General features: G+C 46.6%; 1 protein-coding gene across 2 annotated transcripts in view; it reads left to right on the top strand.

The window, feature by feature from the left end:
* Positions 1 to 10,895, top strand: part of plxna3 (plexin A3) — a 43,225-nt gene extending 32,330 nt beyond the window's left edge. For both annotated transcript variants that reach the window (XM_029155593.3, XM_055510418.1), the window contains exons 20-38: positions 163 to 256; positions 356 to 475; positions 553 to 672; positions 743 to 886; positions 1,716 to 1,950; positions 2,211 to 2,353; positions 2,534 to 2,689; positions 2,778 to 2,878; positions 2,958 to 3,024; positions 3,323 to 3,469; positions 3,699 to 3,858; positions 4,535 to 4,638; positions 5,002 to 5,098; positions 5,177 to 5,254; positions 5,471 to 5,583; positions 5,702 to 5,871; positions 6,061 to 6,273; positions 6,397 to 6,547; positions 6,693 to 10,895. In XM_029155593.3, the coding sequence (XP_029011426.1) occupies positions 163 to 256; positions 356 to 475; positions 553 to 672; positions 743 to 886; positions 1,716 to 1,950; positions 2,211 to 2,353; positions 2,534 to 2,689; positions 2,778 to 2,878; positions 2,958 to 3,024; positions 3,323 to 3,469; positions 3,699 to 3,858; positions 4,535 to 4,638; positions 5,002 to 5,098; positions 5,177 to 5,254; positions 5,471 to 5,583; positions 5,702 to 5,871; positions 6,061 to 6,273; positions 6,397 to 6,547; positions 6,693 to 6,788 (2,509 nt within the window). In that variant the 3' untranslated portion in view covers positions 6,789 to 10,895. The remainder of the gene's footprint in view (positions 1 to 162; positions 257 to 355; positions 476 to 552; positions 673 to 742; positions 887 to 1,715; positions 1,951 to 2,210; positions 2,354 to 2,533; positions 2,690 to 2,777; positions 2,879 to 2,957; positions 3,025 to 3,322; positions 3,470 to 3,698; positions 3,859 to 4,534; positions 4,639 to 5,001; positions 5,099 to 5,176; positions 5,255 to 5,470; positions 5,584 to 5,701; positions 5,872 to 6,060; positions 6,274 to 6,396; positions 6,548 to 6,692) is intronic.
* The last annotated feature ends 1,103 nt before the right edge of the window (positions 10,896 to 11,998 follow it).

Genomic DNA, 11,998 nt, shown 5'->3' with positions numbered 1-11,998 from the left:
CCACAACTCCGTTCAGTGCCACTGGAGCAACCATGTGGTGTTGGTCTGTGACCTGTGTGTGTGTGTGTGTGTGTGTGTGTGTGTGTGTGTGTGTGTGTGTGTGTGTGTGTGTGTGTGTGTGTGTGTGTGTGTGTGTGTGTGTGTGTGTGCGTGTGTGTGTAGTGGCAGTACGATCATAACTGTAACAGGAACCAACCTGCTGACCATCCAGGAGCCCAAAGTTAGAGCCAAGTACGGAGGAGTAGAAACCAGTAACGTAAGAATGACAAAACACTGTACACACCTGCAATGGGTCAGAACCAGTGGTATCTGAGTGTCACCTGAAATTAAACTAATGAGCTGTTCTCTTCCTCAGTTCTGTTCTGTCATCAACGACAGCACCATGACATGTTTGGCTCCAGGTCTGGTCTACAGTAAGCCCACCCCGCCAGAGGGGGCGCTCCACCCCGACGAGTTCGGCTTCATCTTTGACCAGGTACCGGCACTGATCCCCGATGTGTGAGGACATCCTTTCTCCACAGCTGAATAATATGCACATTCTGGGCCGTCCAGGTCTCGTCTTTACTGGTCTTGAACTCCACTCCCTTCACACACTACCCCAACCCAACCTTTGACCCCCTGGGAAATTCTGGAATCCTGGAAGTCAAACCAGGGTCACCCATCATTCTCAAGGTGAGAGACGCCACAGAAAGTCCAGAAGAAGAGAAGCTCAGCGAGGCTGAAGGTGTGTTTTTGTGTTCAGGGTAAAAACCTGGTCCCTCCGACAACCGGCAACACCCGGCTGAACTACACAGTGCTGATCGGGGAGGCCCCCTGCCTGCTCACTGTATCAGAGAGCCAGCTGCTCTGTGATTCTCCAGATCTGACTGGAGAACAGCGAGTCCTGGTGAGTCTCGTCCTGTCCTGGTACCTGTCAGTGAGGTATAAGAAAAGCTTAAATTGTCCCGCAGTGAGGGAATTGCCTCTCACAACAGCACAACCAGCACGATACATATGAAAATACAGCAACCCAAGTAATTTAAGTTCTGTTGGCAAAGTACAGATGATCGGAGTGAGTAGTGTTTAGAGTCATTGGAAGTAATATTGCATGTTACATAAATGTTGCACAGGTACTGTATCAAAAACACTACACATCCCCAGAACATCCAGAGTGAGTCAGGAAGTGAAAGCGAGGAGGAAAAAGATGTAAACAGGAAAAGGTGACGCTGGATGCAGCCACAGGGAATCATGGGAAATATCACTGGTCAGAATACAAGCACAGAGTGAGGTCTTAATGATCGATGATGTACTGTAGACAGAAAACAACACAGCAGACAGAGTCATGTTAAAACACCAACACTTTTACCACATGAACAAATCTTTGGTGTCATTCATGCAGTAACGATTAGAAGCTGAGTTGAATAATGGAAACCTTCTCTAGTTTGTTTTGGCTCATGCAGAGAAAATAAAGTTACCGTTTGGCACAGCTACAACATCTTTCATCATTAGTGCCGTCTCAGCCTGACTTCATAGTATTTACAAATGTTCCTCCCTCACATCTGGCCTTTCCATAATATACAAAGTGTAACCGTTTGTATCCCAAAACCCTGGAGTCTGTTTGTAGACATCTGGCAGCTAAACTCTGGGAGGTTCTGACTAAAGGGTCCAAAGGTTTACGTTGAGTTTGTGCTGTTTCTCTGGACATTTATTCTTCAGCGTGTCTCCCTCCTGTGTAGATCCTGGTCGGAGGACTGGAGTACTCCCCAGGTATGCTTCATATCTACTCCGACAGTGCCCTGACACTTCCCGCCATCATCGGTATCGGGGCGGGCGGCGGCGTCCTGCTCATCGCCATCATCGCCGTGTTGATTGCCTACAAAAGGAAAACCCGCGACGCGGACAGGACTCTGAAACGGCTCCAGCTGCAGATGGACAACCTGGAGAGCCGGGTGGCGCTGGAGTGCAAGGAAGGTACGACCGCCTTCGACTGTAAACTGGTCGTGTTTCTCAGACTCAGGTTCCACAGCCTCCTTTTCAAACTAACCAATCAGAGCTGTGGCAGCAGGATCACATGCCGTTTAACCTGTTGACCAAATGTAAATTTTCATACATTATAAATGTAAATTACCAGTTCTCAGTCATATGCACATGTTGCAGGATTATTTCTCAGTTACTACTAAGTCAGAGTCAGAGTTAAAGCCCACGCTGCCACCTGGTCCTTCTCTCGGCAGCCTTTGCGGAGCTGCAGACAGACATCCAGGAACTCACCAACGACATGGATGGAGTGAAGATTCCCTTCTTGGAGTATCGGACTTACACCATGAGAGTCATGTTTCCAGGAATAGAAGAACACCCCGTCCTCAAAGAGCTCGATGTATGTACCACAACAGCACTTAGAAGCTCTGAGATCTTCTCCTAATGACTGTTGGTGAAGAAGCAGATCAGTCCCGAGCTGATAGATTTCCACCAAAATGCGAACTCTTTTGTTTTGAAGTTAAAGACTTTTAACAGGAATTATTTCTAATACCGATAAACGCATGTGTTTTTGTTTTAGTCTCCGGCCAACGTGGAGAAAGCTCTGCGCCTCTTCAGTCAGCTGCTCAACAACAAGATGTTCCTTCTTTCCTTCATCCACACCTTGGAGGCTCAGCGCTCGTTCTCCATGCGGGACCGAGGGAATGTGGCCTCGCTGCTGATGGCCGCGCTGCAGGTACCTGGTACCTGGCACCTGGCGACGCTCTTACAAGTCTGGGTCTGTGGCGTGACCAGTGTTTTAAATGTGTGTGTGTGTGTCTCAGGGCCGGATGGAGTACGCTACCGTGGTGCTGAAACAGCTGCTGGCCGACCTGATTGAGAAAAACCTGGAGAACCGGAATCATCCCAAACTTCTGCTGAGGAGGTTAGAGCCTTCCCAACCATTGTTTCTACTATTACGTCTGCAACAGAACCAATCAGACCTTTGACCTCTGTCTGTTCAGGACAGAGTCTGTAGCTGAGAAGATGCTGACAAATTGGTTTACATTCCTGCTGCACAGATTCCTGAAGGTAACTCTTCTTAATTGACCTTGTAAAGCCCCTCTGTGTCAGTCAGACTGTGACCAATCAGATCATGACTGCCCTTAATTTATTCATGAGAAAAGCAGAGGATTGGAGAAACGCTGCTGCTCCTCAAGATGGTTGAGTAGTAATGGTGTGTGTGTGTGTGTGTGTGTGTGTGTGTGTGTGTGTGTGTGTGTGTGTGTGTGTGTGTGTGTGTGTGTGTGTGTGTGTGTGTGTGTGTGTGTGTGCCTGTGTGTGTGTGTGTGTGTGTGTGCCTGTGTGTGTGTGTGTGTGTGTGTGTCAGGAGTGTGCCGGCGAACCTCTCTTCATGCTCTACTGTGCCATAAAGCAACAGATGGAAAAAGGGCCGATCGACGCCATCACAGGAGAAGCTCGTTACTCTCTGAGTGAAGACAAGCTCATCAGGCAGCAGATCGACTACAAGCAGCTGGTAACACACCCTTAGTTCCTGTCAGACCAGCCAGTGGTGGGTTAGAACTCATTGCACTGAACACAGCTTTGTGAACTGTTCGTCCTGGTTGACACACGCTCTCCCTTTAGTAACGTGAGTCCTTTCAACTGCTAACTTTTAGTGCTGGGGACTGATGACATCATGTTTCTAGGATTAATGAATGCAGTGTAGTTACAGACAGCACTGACTGTGTCCCTGTCTTCCACAGACTCTGATGTGCATCCCTCCGGAGGGTGAGGCTGGGACCGAGGTGCCAGTGAAGGTGTTGAACTGTGACACGGTGACGCAGGTCAAAGACAAACTGCTGGACGCTGTTTACAAAGGCATTCCATATTCCCAGCGCCCTCAGGCCGATGACATGGACCTCGGTAACCGTCTTCAGCAGAGACACAGCAAACATCCTGCTTCACTGTGCCATAGTATACACAGGACGATACACAGCTCGTGGCCTTCGTTGGTCCTTGGAACCAAACTGATTATTGATTTCCGCAACTGCAAATATCCTCCAGTTCTTCTGCCAGTTTCATGGTTGTGATGTTTTAATGTTATTCTCATTTTAACACTAAATTAATTAGAACAGTATCGTAAAGAGACTTGCATGACTTAGAGCTCAGACTTTTGGAGCTGGATGATGTGAATTGAATGCAGAACATAAAATCATTATTTTACTGTGACAGACGAATACTTCTTAGTTACAGCCACAGAAAACTGCACTCAGGGCAGGAAACAGAACTTCAACATGCAGACATCAAATCACTGATTACAGGGACTAGAAACAGAATACATGGGTATCAGACCAGCACGATGAGTTGACTACAGTAGAGGCGTAAAGACAAACTAACTAAGTACCTTGACTACAATGGACAACAATGGACTCTGTGGAGATTTGGGGCAGTTAACAGCTATTAGGCTGAGTAGAAACCAGGTAGTAGAGGTTCAGAAATCCTCAAACCTTTCAGCATGGAACCCAACGCCTCTACAGACTCAACACACAACTCAAGTCATGTGCTCTCCTCACCCACTGATCTGTATTTGCGTATCCAGAGTGGCGTCAGGGTCGATTGACCAGGATCATACTGCAGGACGAAGACGTGACCACTAAGATTGAGTGTGACTGGAAGAGGCTGAACACGCTGGCTCACTACCAGGTACCTAAACATTTAATGAGTCTGAAGCACACCTGACCTCCACCTAGAGGTTTCACTAAACTTTAGTCTAATGTAAAGGGTTAATCCTAACGAGGCTTTTAATTGCCTGAAACTCGGATGCTGTAGGTCAGGGGTGTCCAACCCTGGTCCTCCAGAGCCACTCCCCAGCTAATGCTGATGTCCTTGACCAGGTGTGTTTATCCAATCAGCAGCCAGGGTTGGACACTCCTGCTGTAAACAAAGACAAAGGTTAAAGGCTTAAATGCAGAACATTCCCTCGGGCTCTGACTAAGATCCTGATTGAGATAAGAAGGGTCTGAATGGACCATTAGTCAGGCGACTGATGGCTTGATGTGCTCCTAGGTAACAGACGGCTCCTTGGTGGCGCTGGTCCAGAAGCAGGTCTCTGCCTACAACATCGCCAACTCATTTACATTCACCAGATCACTGAGCAGATATGGTAAAGCACACACAGGCTGACATTACCCATAAATTCTTTACCCAGCAGACCACAACTCATCTCCCCTTCCCTCTATAGAGTCGTTGCTCCGAACCTCCAGCAGCCCTGACAGCCTGAGATCCAGAGCTCCGATGATCACCCCGGACCAGGAGACAGGTACTGCTGTAGAGCCCTGGTTACCAGCAACTAACCCTAACCCTGCTGGATATGCACCTCAGCAAGTGGAGGGCGTCAAAGGCGAAACAAAGGACTGCTTGGGGACTGTTTTTACGTCTCATCTGGAATGTGCTTAGACAAAGTCACAGCATCTGAAGCAGTGACAGCACGCAACTCTTCCTGCTCTGGCTGTGAGTGATGATTTTGTGTTTTCAGGAACTAAACTATGGCATCTGGTGAAGAATCACGAGCACAGTGACCAGAGAGAAGGAGACAGAGGCAGCAAGATGGTTTCTGAAATCTACCTGACCAGGCTGCTGGCAACCAAGGTAACAGCCTTGAAACGAACGCAGCAACACCACTCACCCTTCTTGCAGCTTTTCACACTTCAACATTGTAATGTCCTTTTAATTGTACTTTTACCTTGACAAATGCCGGTCCTCTCAGGGAACACTGCAGAAGTTTGTGGATGACCTGTTTGAGACGGTGTTCAGCACAGCCCACCGCGGCTCCGCGCTGCCATTGGCCATCAAATACATGTTTGACTTCCTGGACGAACAGGCTGACAAACGACAAATCAGCGACCCGGACGTCCGGCACACATGGAAGAGCAACTGGTGGGAAAAATCAGGAAAGAAGTAGAGATAAAACAAGGACGAAACAGATTTCCTCACTGTGCTTTGTGTGTGTGTGTGTGTGTGTGTGTGTGTGTGTGTGTGTGTGTGTGTGTGTGTGTGTGTGTGTGTGTGTGTGTGTGTGTGTGTGTGTGTGTGTGTGTGTGCACGCACACGTGCACGTACATGCAGCCTTCCTCTCAGGTTCTGGGTGAACGTCATAAAGAATCCTCAGTTTGTCTTCGACATCCACAAAAGCAGCATCACTGATGCTTGTCTGTCCGTCGTCGCTCAGACCTTTATGGACTCCTGCTCGACATCTGAGCACAGACTTGGCAAAGACTCACCATCTAACAAGCTGCTTTACGCAAAAGACATCCCCAACTACAAGAGCTGGGTGGAGAGGTAGCTAGCATGCTAACTAGGTTATGCAGGAGCAGGCTATAAGAAGGGAGGGGGAAGGGTAGCTAGCATGCTAACTATTCTGTTTGGTTTGAAGTTGTATCCACCTGAGCTTGTGTCCTGCAGGTACTACAGGGATATTGCAAAGATGCCAAGCATCAGTGATCAGGACATGGATGCCTACCTGGTGGAGCAGTCTCGTCTCCATGGCAATGAGTTCAACACACTCAGTGCACTGAGTGAACTGTATTTCTACATCAACAAGTACAAAGAAGAGGTGAGGGATGTGGGCTGGTTAAATAAAGGTCCCCACCACCCATGTAGTAAAGCATGATGAGTTCAGGATCATTTAATCATCATTTAATAGTGGCTACTTGTGTGTATTCTCAGTAAATGCTCTGTGTGTGTACTGTGTGCGGCAGATCCTGACGGCATTGGACCGAGACGGTTACTGCCGCAAACACAAACTGAGGCACAAACTGGAGCAAGCCATCAACCTGATGTCTGGCAGCAGCTGAGAGGAGGGGAAGACCAACGGGACTGATGGGCTGACGGACGGATGAATGGGATGAATGGAGCTCTGACGAAGACCTGAACAGAGTGTTTGGTTTCTTTGGAACTGTCTTGTTTGTCAGCTTTAAGTGTCTGTGTGTATCTGAGCTGACTGAGACAGCTTCAGCCCCTTTGCCAACAGTCCATCCGTAATTTGTTTGTCGACTGACAAGAGAATAACTAGATGACTGGGATCCCAACTACCTCCATTTGGTGGCTTCTGGGGCAGAAAATCCGTTTCCGAACCGATTTGGATACATTTACAACATGACTGACAAACCTTTGAAATGCATCTGTCGGTTTGGATCACGATTTATATTCAGTGCAGATGAGGGCAGGGATCAAGCCATGGGAAAGTCACTGTAGAAAGACATGGACACTGAACAGGCTGAACACTACACAAGGACCAAACATCATGATGTTGAGTTAAGACCAAAACACCAAGTCAAGACCTTGGTGTGGCCTGAAGATTTAAACTAAAGTCTGGTCTGCGACTTTTATCAAGTTTAGGAGTGAACAGGTGAAGACTTGTCACCAAAGCTGGAAGCCTGTGGCTACTTCGAGGCTGTGCTTTGTCACCTGGGCCTTTTCTGCAACGACTTGATTGACTCTATAAAGACCAGCTCAAGGTTTAGGTCTGATCAACCAACATTGTGTCGAGCTTTAACAAAGTAGAAGATGACTTCACCTTGGAATCACATCTAAGTCACAAAAGATTTGAAATCTCACCTTTGGAGATCAGGAAATAAGGACTGGACTTCAGCTTCATGTGTGACGTCTAAGCCTCGTCAGGAGCAGGTCTGAAACACCAAGTCAGTGTTTTCTATGGACAATCACTCTATACCACAGCACACTGAGCCCGATGCCTACCAAGCGACCAGTACCTGTGTCCATTTCCTACTTAATTTCCTTTCCTTCCCTCCTCGGCCGTCACCTAATCCGTTTCTTCATTTCATCTCTTGTTTCCTTTTCCACTTTTTGTATCTCCCCTGCTCTCTCATTGGTCAGTCATGCTGGCCTCTGGCCATCCTGTTGGCCTGGAAGACTCTTTAGTAACATACTGCCTGACCAATCAAGACTGTGGATTTTACTAAGTAACCTAAATCAGAATGAACTTTTTGAATACATTCCAGCACAGGCACACAGGCAAGGTCTGTACATAAGCAGGTTTACTCACATCTCTGGAAGCGAAGGACTTTCAGAACAGAATTGCTCTTTCAGGACCAGAACCACCTGGAGCAGTGGGTTCTGGATTCAGCACCAGTCTATAGACTTTAATGCTGGTTGGTGCAAATTGCTTTATTGGCCGACCTTGCACACACGCCACACGCAGCCATGATTCCACCGCCACGCTAACCGTGCCCAGGGGGAAATACTGTGCAGAGCTACAAGCCCAGTGCCATGTAAAGATCGGACCAGATCATGTCAGAGCTGGACCGGACTTGGACCAAAAACCCATCAGAAACAGCCCGGACTCAAGAACTCTTTATGACTTGTGGCCATAATTGTAAACAACAAAAGAATGATGATAATAATAATGATGAAATATAGAAAATAAAAAAGAAAACCAAACAAACGGGAAAAAATATTGAGATGTTAACCTGTAATAAGAACTTTGTGGATTTGACAGTTTGGATTTTATGGAGCTGTACTTGTTTAAAGCCGAACGTTTGAAGAAGGAGTGAGAGCCAGGAGACAGCGGGTCAGAACTCAACTCCATCCTCACACCTCACGCCGTCACAGGAGATGAACATCTCCGGCAGCACATCAAACTTTGCCAAACTGCATGTGTAACGGAGCGATGGTGTGCGTTGTGTGGGTGGAGGCTTCGTGCTGGGCTGTCGTGGGGAGCGTTGCATTGGATGCATGCTTTCACAGCTGCATCCTCGTCTCCACTCCCGCTCGACTGTGGTCCAACATTTTCACTTTGCGCTGGTCAATGCTGCCACTTTGGTTCCTCTCTGGTTGGTGCACAGCCTCTTCACAGAGCTGTGCTTTAAAACATCAGCAGCAGCAACTTTGAGGATTGACACTGGTTCAGGTCATTGGCAGTAATAACATCATTCACAGAATATGATTGGCATCGCCTCTTCGTTATCAATTCCTATTTCCAAGTAGTTCTATTGGATCAGGCCTCCATGTTGCTGCTTCCCACACTGAGGCCAGAGCAGCCAGTTTAGCACCAGTTGAGAACCTTGAGGTGTGAAAATGATCTGCCACAGTCACAGCGTCTCTGTTGGCTCTCTGTGATGCCATAAAACTACCAAGCACCTTTTTTATTTTTTGCTGTTGTTTCATAGTCATTTGAATCCTTGGGACAAAAGGACCCAAGTGAGGAGAAGGAGGGTCCTGATGTCAGCTGTATGTGTGTGAGCCTGCTGCTGCTGCTGCTGCTGCAGTGGAAATTCAACCGTTAAATCACTGATCATATCTAAAGTTCAATTAAAAACCTTTTTCTTCACAGTCACGCCATTTAAATCCGCCGATCTGTATCTTTTCAGATCTCTCATTGGATCTTTGCTCTCTGCTTGAAAAAGTAAAAAAACTGAGAAAGCCAGCTCGTCCTGGCGCTGCCAGTTGGATCAGAGCTGACCTTTTTCTGCTGGTGGGATGTGATGAGAGTTTAAATGAAGAGAGCATTTCTCTTTGCATACTGAGAGGGAGGAAGGGGGGCACGGGGTGAGTGAATCCTGGGGAAATGGACAGCACTTTGACGCATACTGGCCGGTGCAGGAGCCAAATCTGATGCTCAAATGCTGAGAATAAATACAGAGGAGGTTCCATCGTGGGAGAGGTGGAAGCAGGGTTGAATACTAGAGCAGGAGCAGGAGGGTAGTGAGTGGAGGAATACTGATGAGGGGGAAAAGACTGAGGCAACACCATCCATCAACCTGGCTGAGGAGGCAGAGGCTAGTTCTGATCCGGGATAGCTGCATTTCACTCACTTACTCATGCATGAAATTAAACACAACCGATGATAAACATGGAAAGTCACAGCTTGTATCTCTGAAAAGTGCCAGGATTAGGAGGGAGGAGACCCCGTCTAACTCCTGGAAAAGAAAACAACAGACTCTCTCATATTTCTCTCTCTCATATTTATTATTATCATTTTTAATTTATTTCTCTGAGGTTATTTATTGGGAGGATGTTCACATTTTTATAGCTTGTACAGAGTGAAAGAGAGCAGAAGTCAGGCATTTATTTATTCATGTTGCTGTGTTCACATCAGCTTCTTGTACCAAAGTGTAACAGGCTTTAAGTGAACTTCCTGTTTTTCCTTATATCCGTTGAGTGCGTGGAAGAATCGCTGGGCTCCACAAAGCTGAGGGGGATTCAGTGGATAAGATGTTTTCAGGTTCCTCCTGCTGTCATGGTTTATGTTTTTTAGAAATCCTCCAGTTGAAACCTCAGTAGCATCACAAACGTAATGACACATTCCGTACGAGCGTTTTACGTGATTTGGATTGAATCCTACAGAATCGGTTTCATACCAACTGGAGACACATGACGTCACTGCAGCGTAGCAGCAGCTGATCCCTGGAGCCGCGTCTTCCCAGGTGCTTCTCAGACTCCATCGCAGTCAGATGTCGCTGGTGAGAGGCACTGTTTGAAGCGAGGTCATTCTTTTAGGAGCTGGATCGTAAAGTTCATGAACACTGATTCCATATTAAATTTCATTTTATAAATCACAAACGGATGAACACGATCAGTGTCAATCTACAGCATAGACCCTGGCGTCAGATCATGTTGAGTTCTTCAGGTCTGAGCATTTCACCGGCTCAGCCTCGGTGCCGCTCTTCGTTCACTCTGCCTGGAAAAAGTTTCTCTTCAAATGCAGAAAACACACATTGCCTTGATGCAGCACTTTCCAGGATGTAGTCAGGGTGCATTTTTTGATACCATTTACATTACCTTGTCATTGTTTTTTTCATTTTTGCTAAGTTAAAATGTAACGATGATGATGATGAATCTTCTTCATGTAATAGCCTGTGTCAGTTTTGATACCATTGCCATTGCCTTCTGCTGAGTTTGTATATTTGTGTGACTTCACTAAAGTGTAATGGAAATGTTGAGCCCGAGTTTTATTGCGATGCAGTCATTTGTGTGTATTTAACACAGTAACATTGGCTCTCAGAGGTTCAGAGCTGCACGTTCTCCGCTGCGCGTTCTCCTGGCTTAGCCCAGTCTAAGAACAGGCAAACGAGTACATTTAACATTTACATTTACATTTAGACTTTTGCACATTTAACTAATTGTGAGAAAACATGTTGTATCATTTAATTAAATGTGAGAAAACTAGTTCTAGGTGCTCCTTTTACATTCGACACCCCATAGCTGTATGACACATGTAAGATGAGCAGAAGGGGGTGGAGTCTAACCACCTAGGAAGCTAGACTCCTCCCCCTACTGCTTCATCAACAAATAATTAATGTCTCGACTTCAAACTCATCAACTCCTTGATTGGGAAGGAAATGAAACCGACTTAAATAAATACACACTTTGTTAGAAACTAGTAAAACTAAATTAGTGAAACAGACAGAAGCTCAGGATGAGATAAAACCCTAAAACACTGAAGTGATTGCAGAAAAATCTTTGGATCAAATGAAAACTTGAAGCTGATGCCTTCACTGCACAACAGCCAAAGGGTACAGACTAATTATTGGAGAACAGTGAACAAGCCTCTGTAAAGATTATCAGGAGCAGCAACAAAAGAGCTGTTGGAAGGATCAGTAGCAGACTGACGTCTGCTTGGTTCTGTGGGTTCGTTGGTCATTGGAGGAAGGTGAAGGCCGCTGCTTTGCTGCTTGTTTTGCCTTTTGCGATGCTGGCTATATCTTGGAGCAGACTTGATGGCGGCGAGGTGCTGATTGTGCCGGTTTGGTCTAAACGCTGGTTCTGTCTGTACTTGCTGCTCCGTCAGCATCTACAGGTGACGTGCACCCAAGCACTCTCCCAAATGAACCGTTAATCATAACAGGAGGAAGTGATGAGTCAGGGCTTTCCCCATCTCACACACAGGCACAAATCTGTTGCTCTCTTCCCCCAGTCAGCGTCTTTTCTGTTTTCTGCTGATGTTTGTGAGCCCATATGTCTGGAGCAGTTTTATTCTGACAAATGATGATTAACCTAATAGGCCCCATGAGGATTTAAAGGCAAACTTAAAGGCTGAAGGAAT

This window comes from Betta splendens, chromosome 7, assembly GCF_900634795.4.
Source record: "Betta splendens chromosome 7, fBetSpl5.4, whole genome shotgun sequence".
NCBI classification, from domain to species: Eukaryota; Metazoa; Chordata; class Actinopteri; order Anabantiformes; family Osphronemidae; genus Betta; species Betta splendens.
The sequence above is the reverse complement of the archived record's forward strand: the minus strand, read 5'-3'. Positions and strand labels throughout refer to the sequence as shown.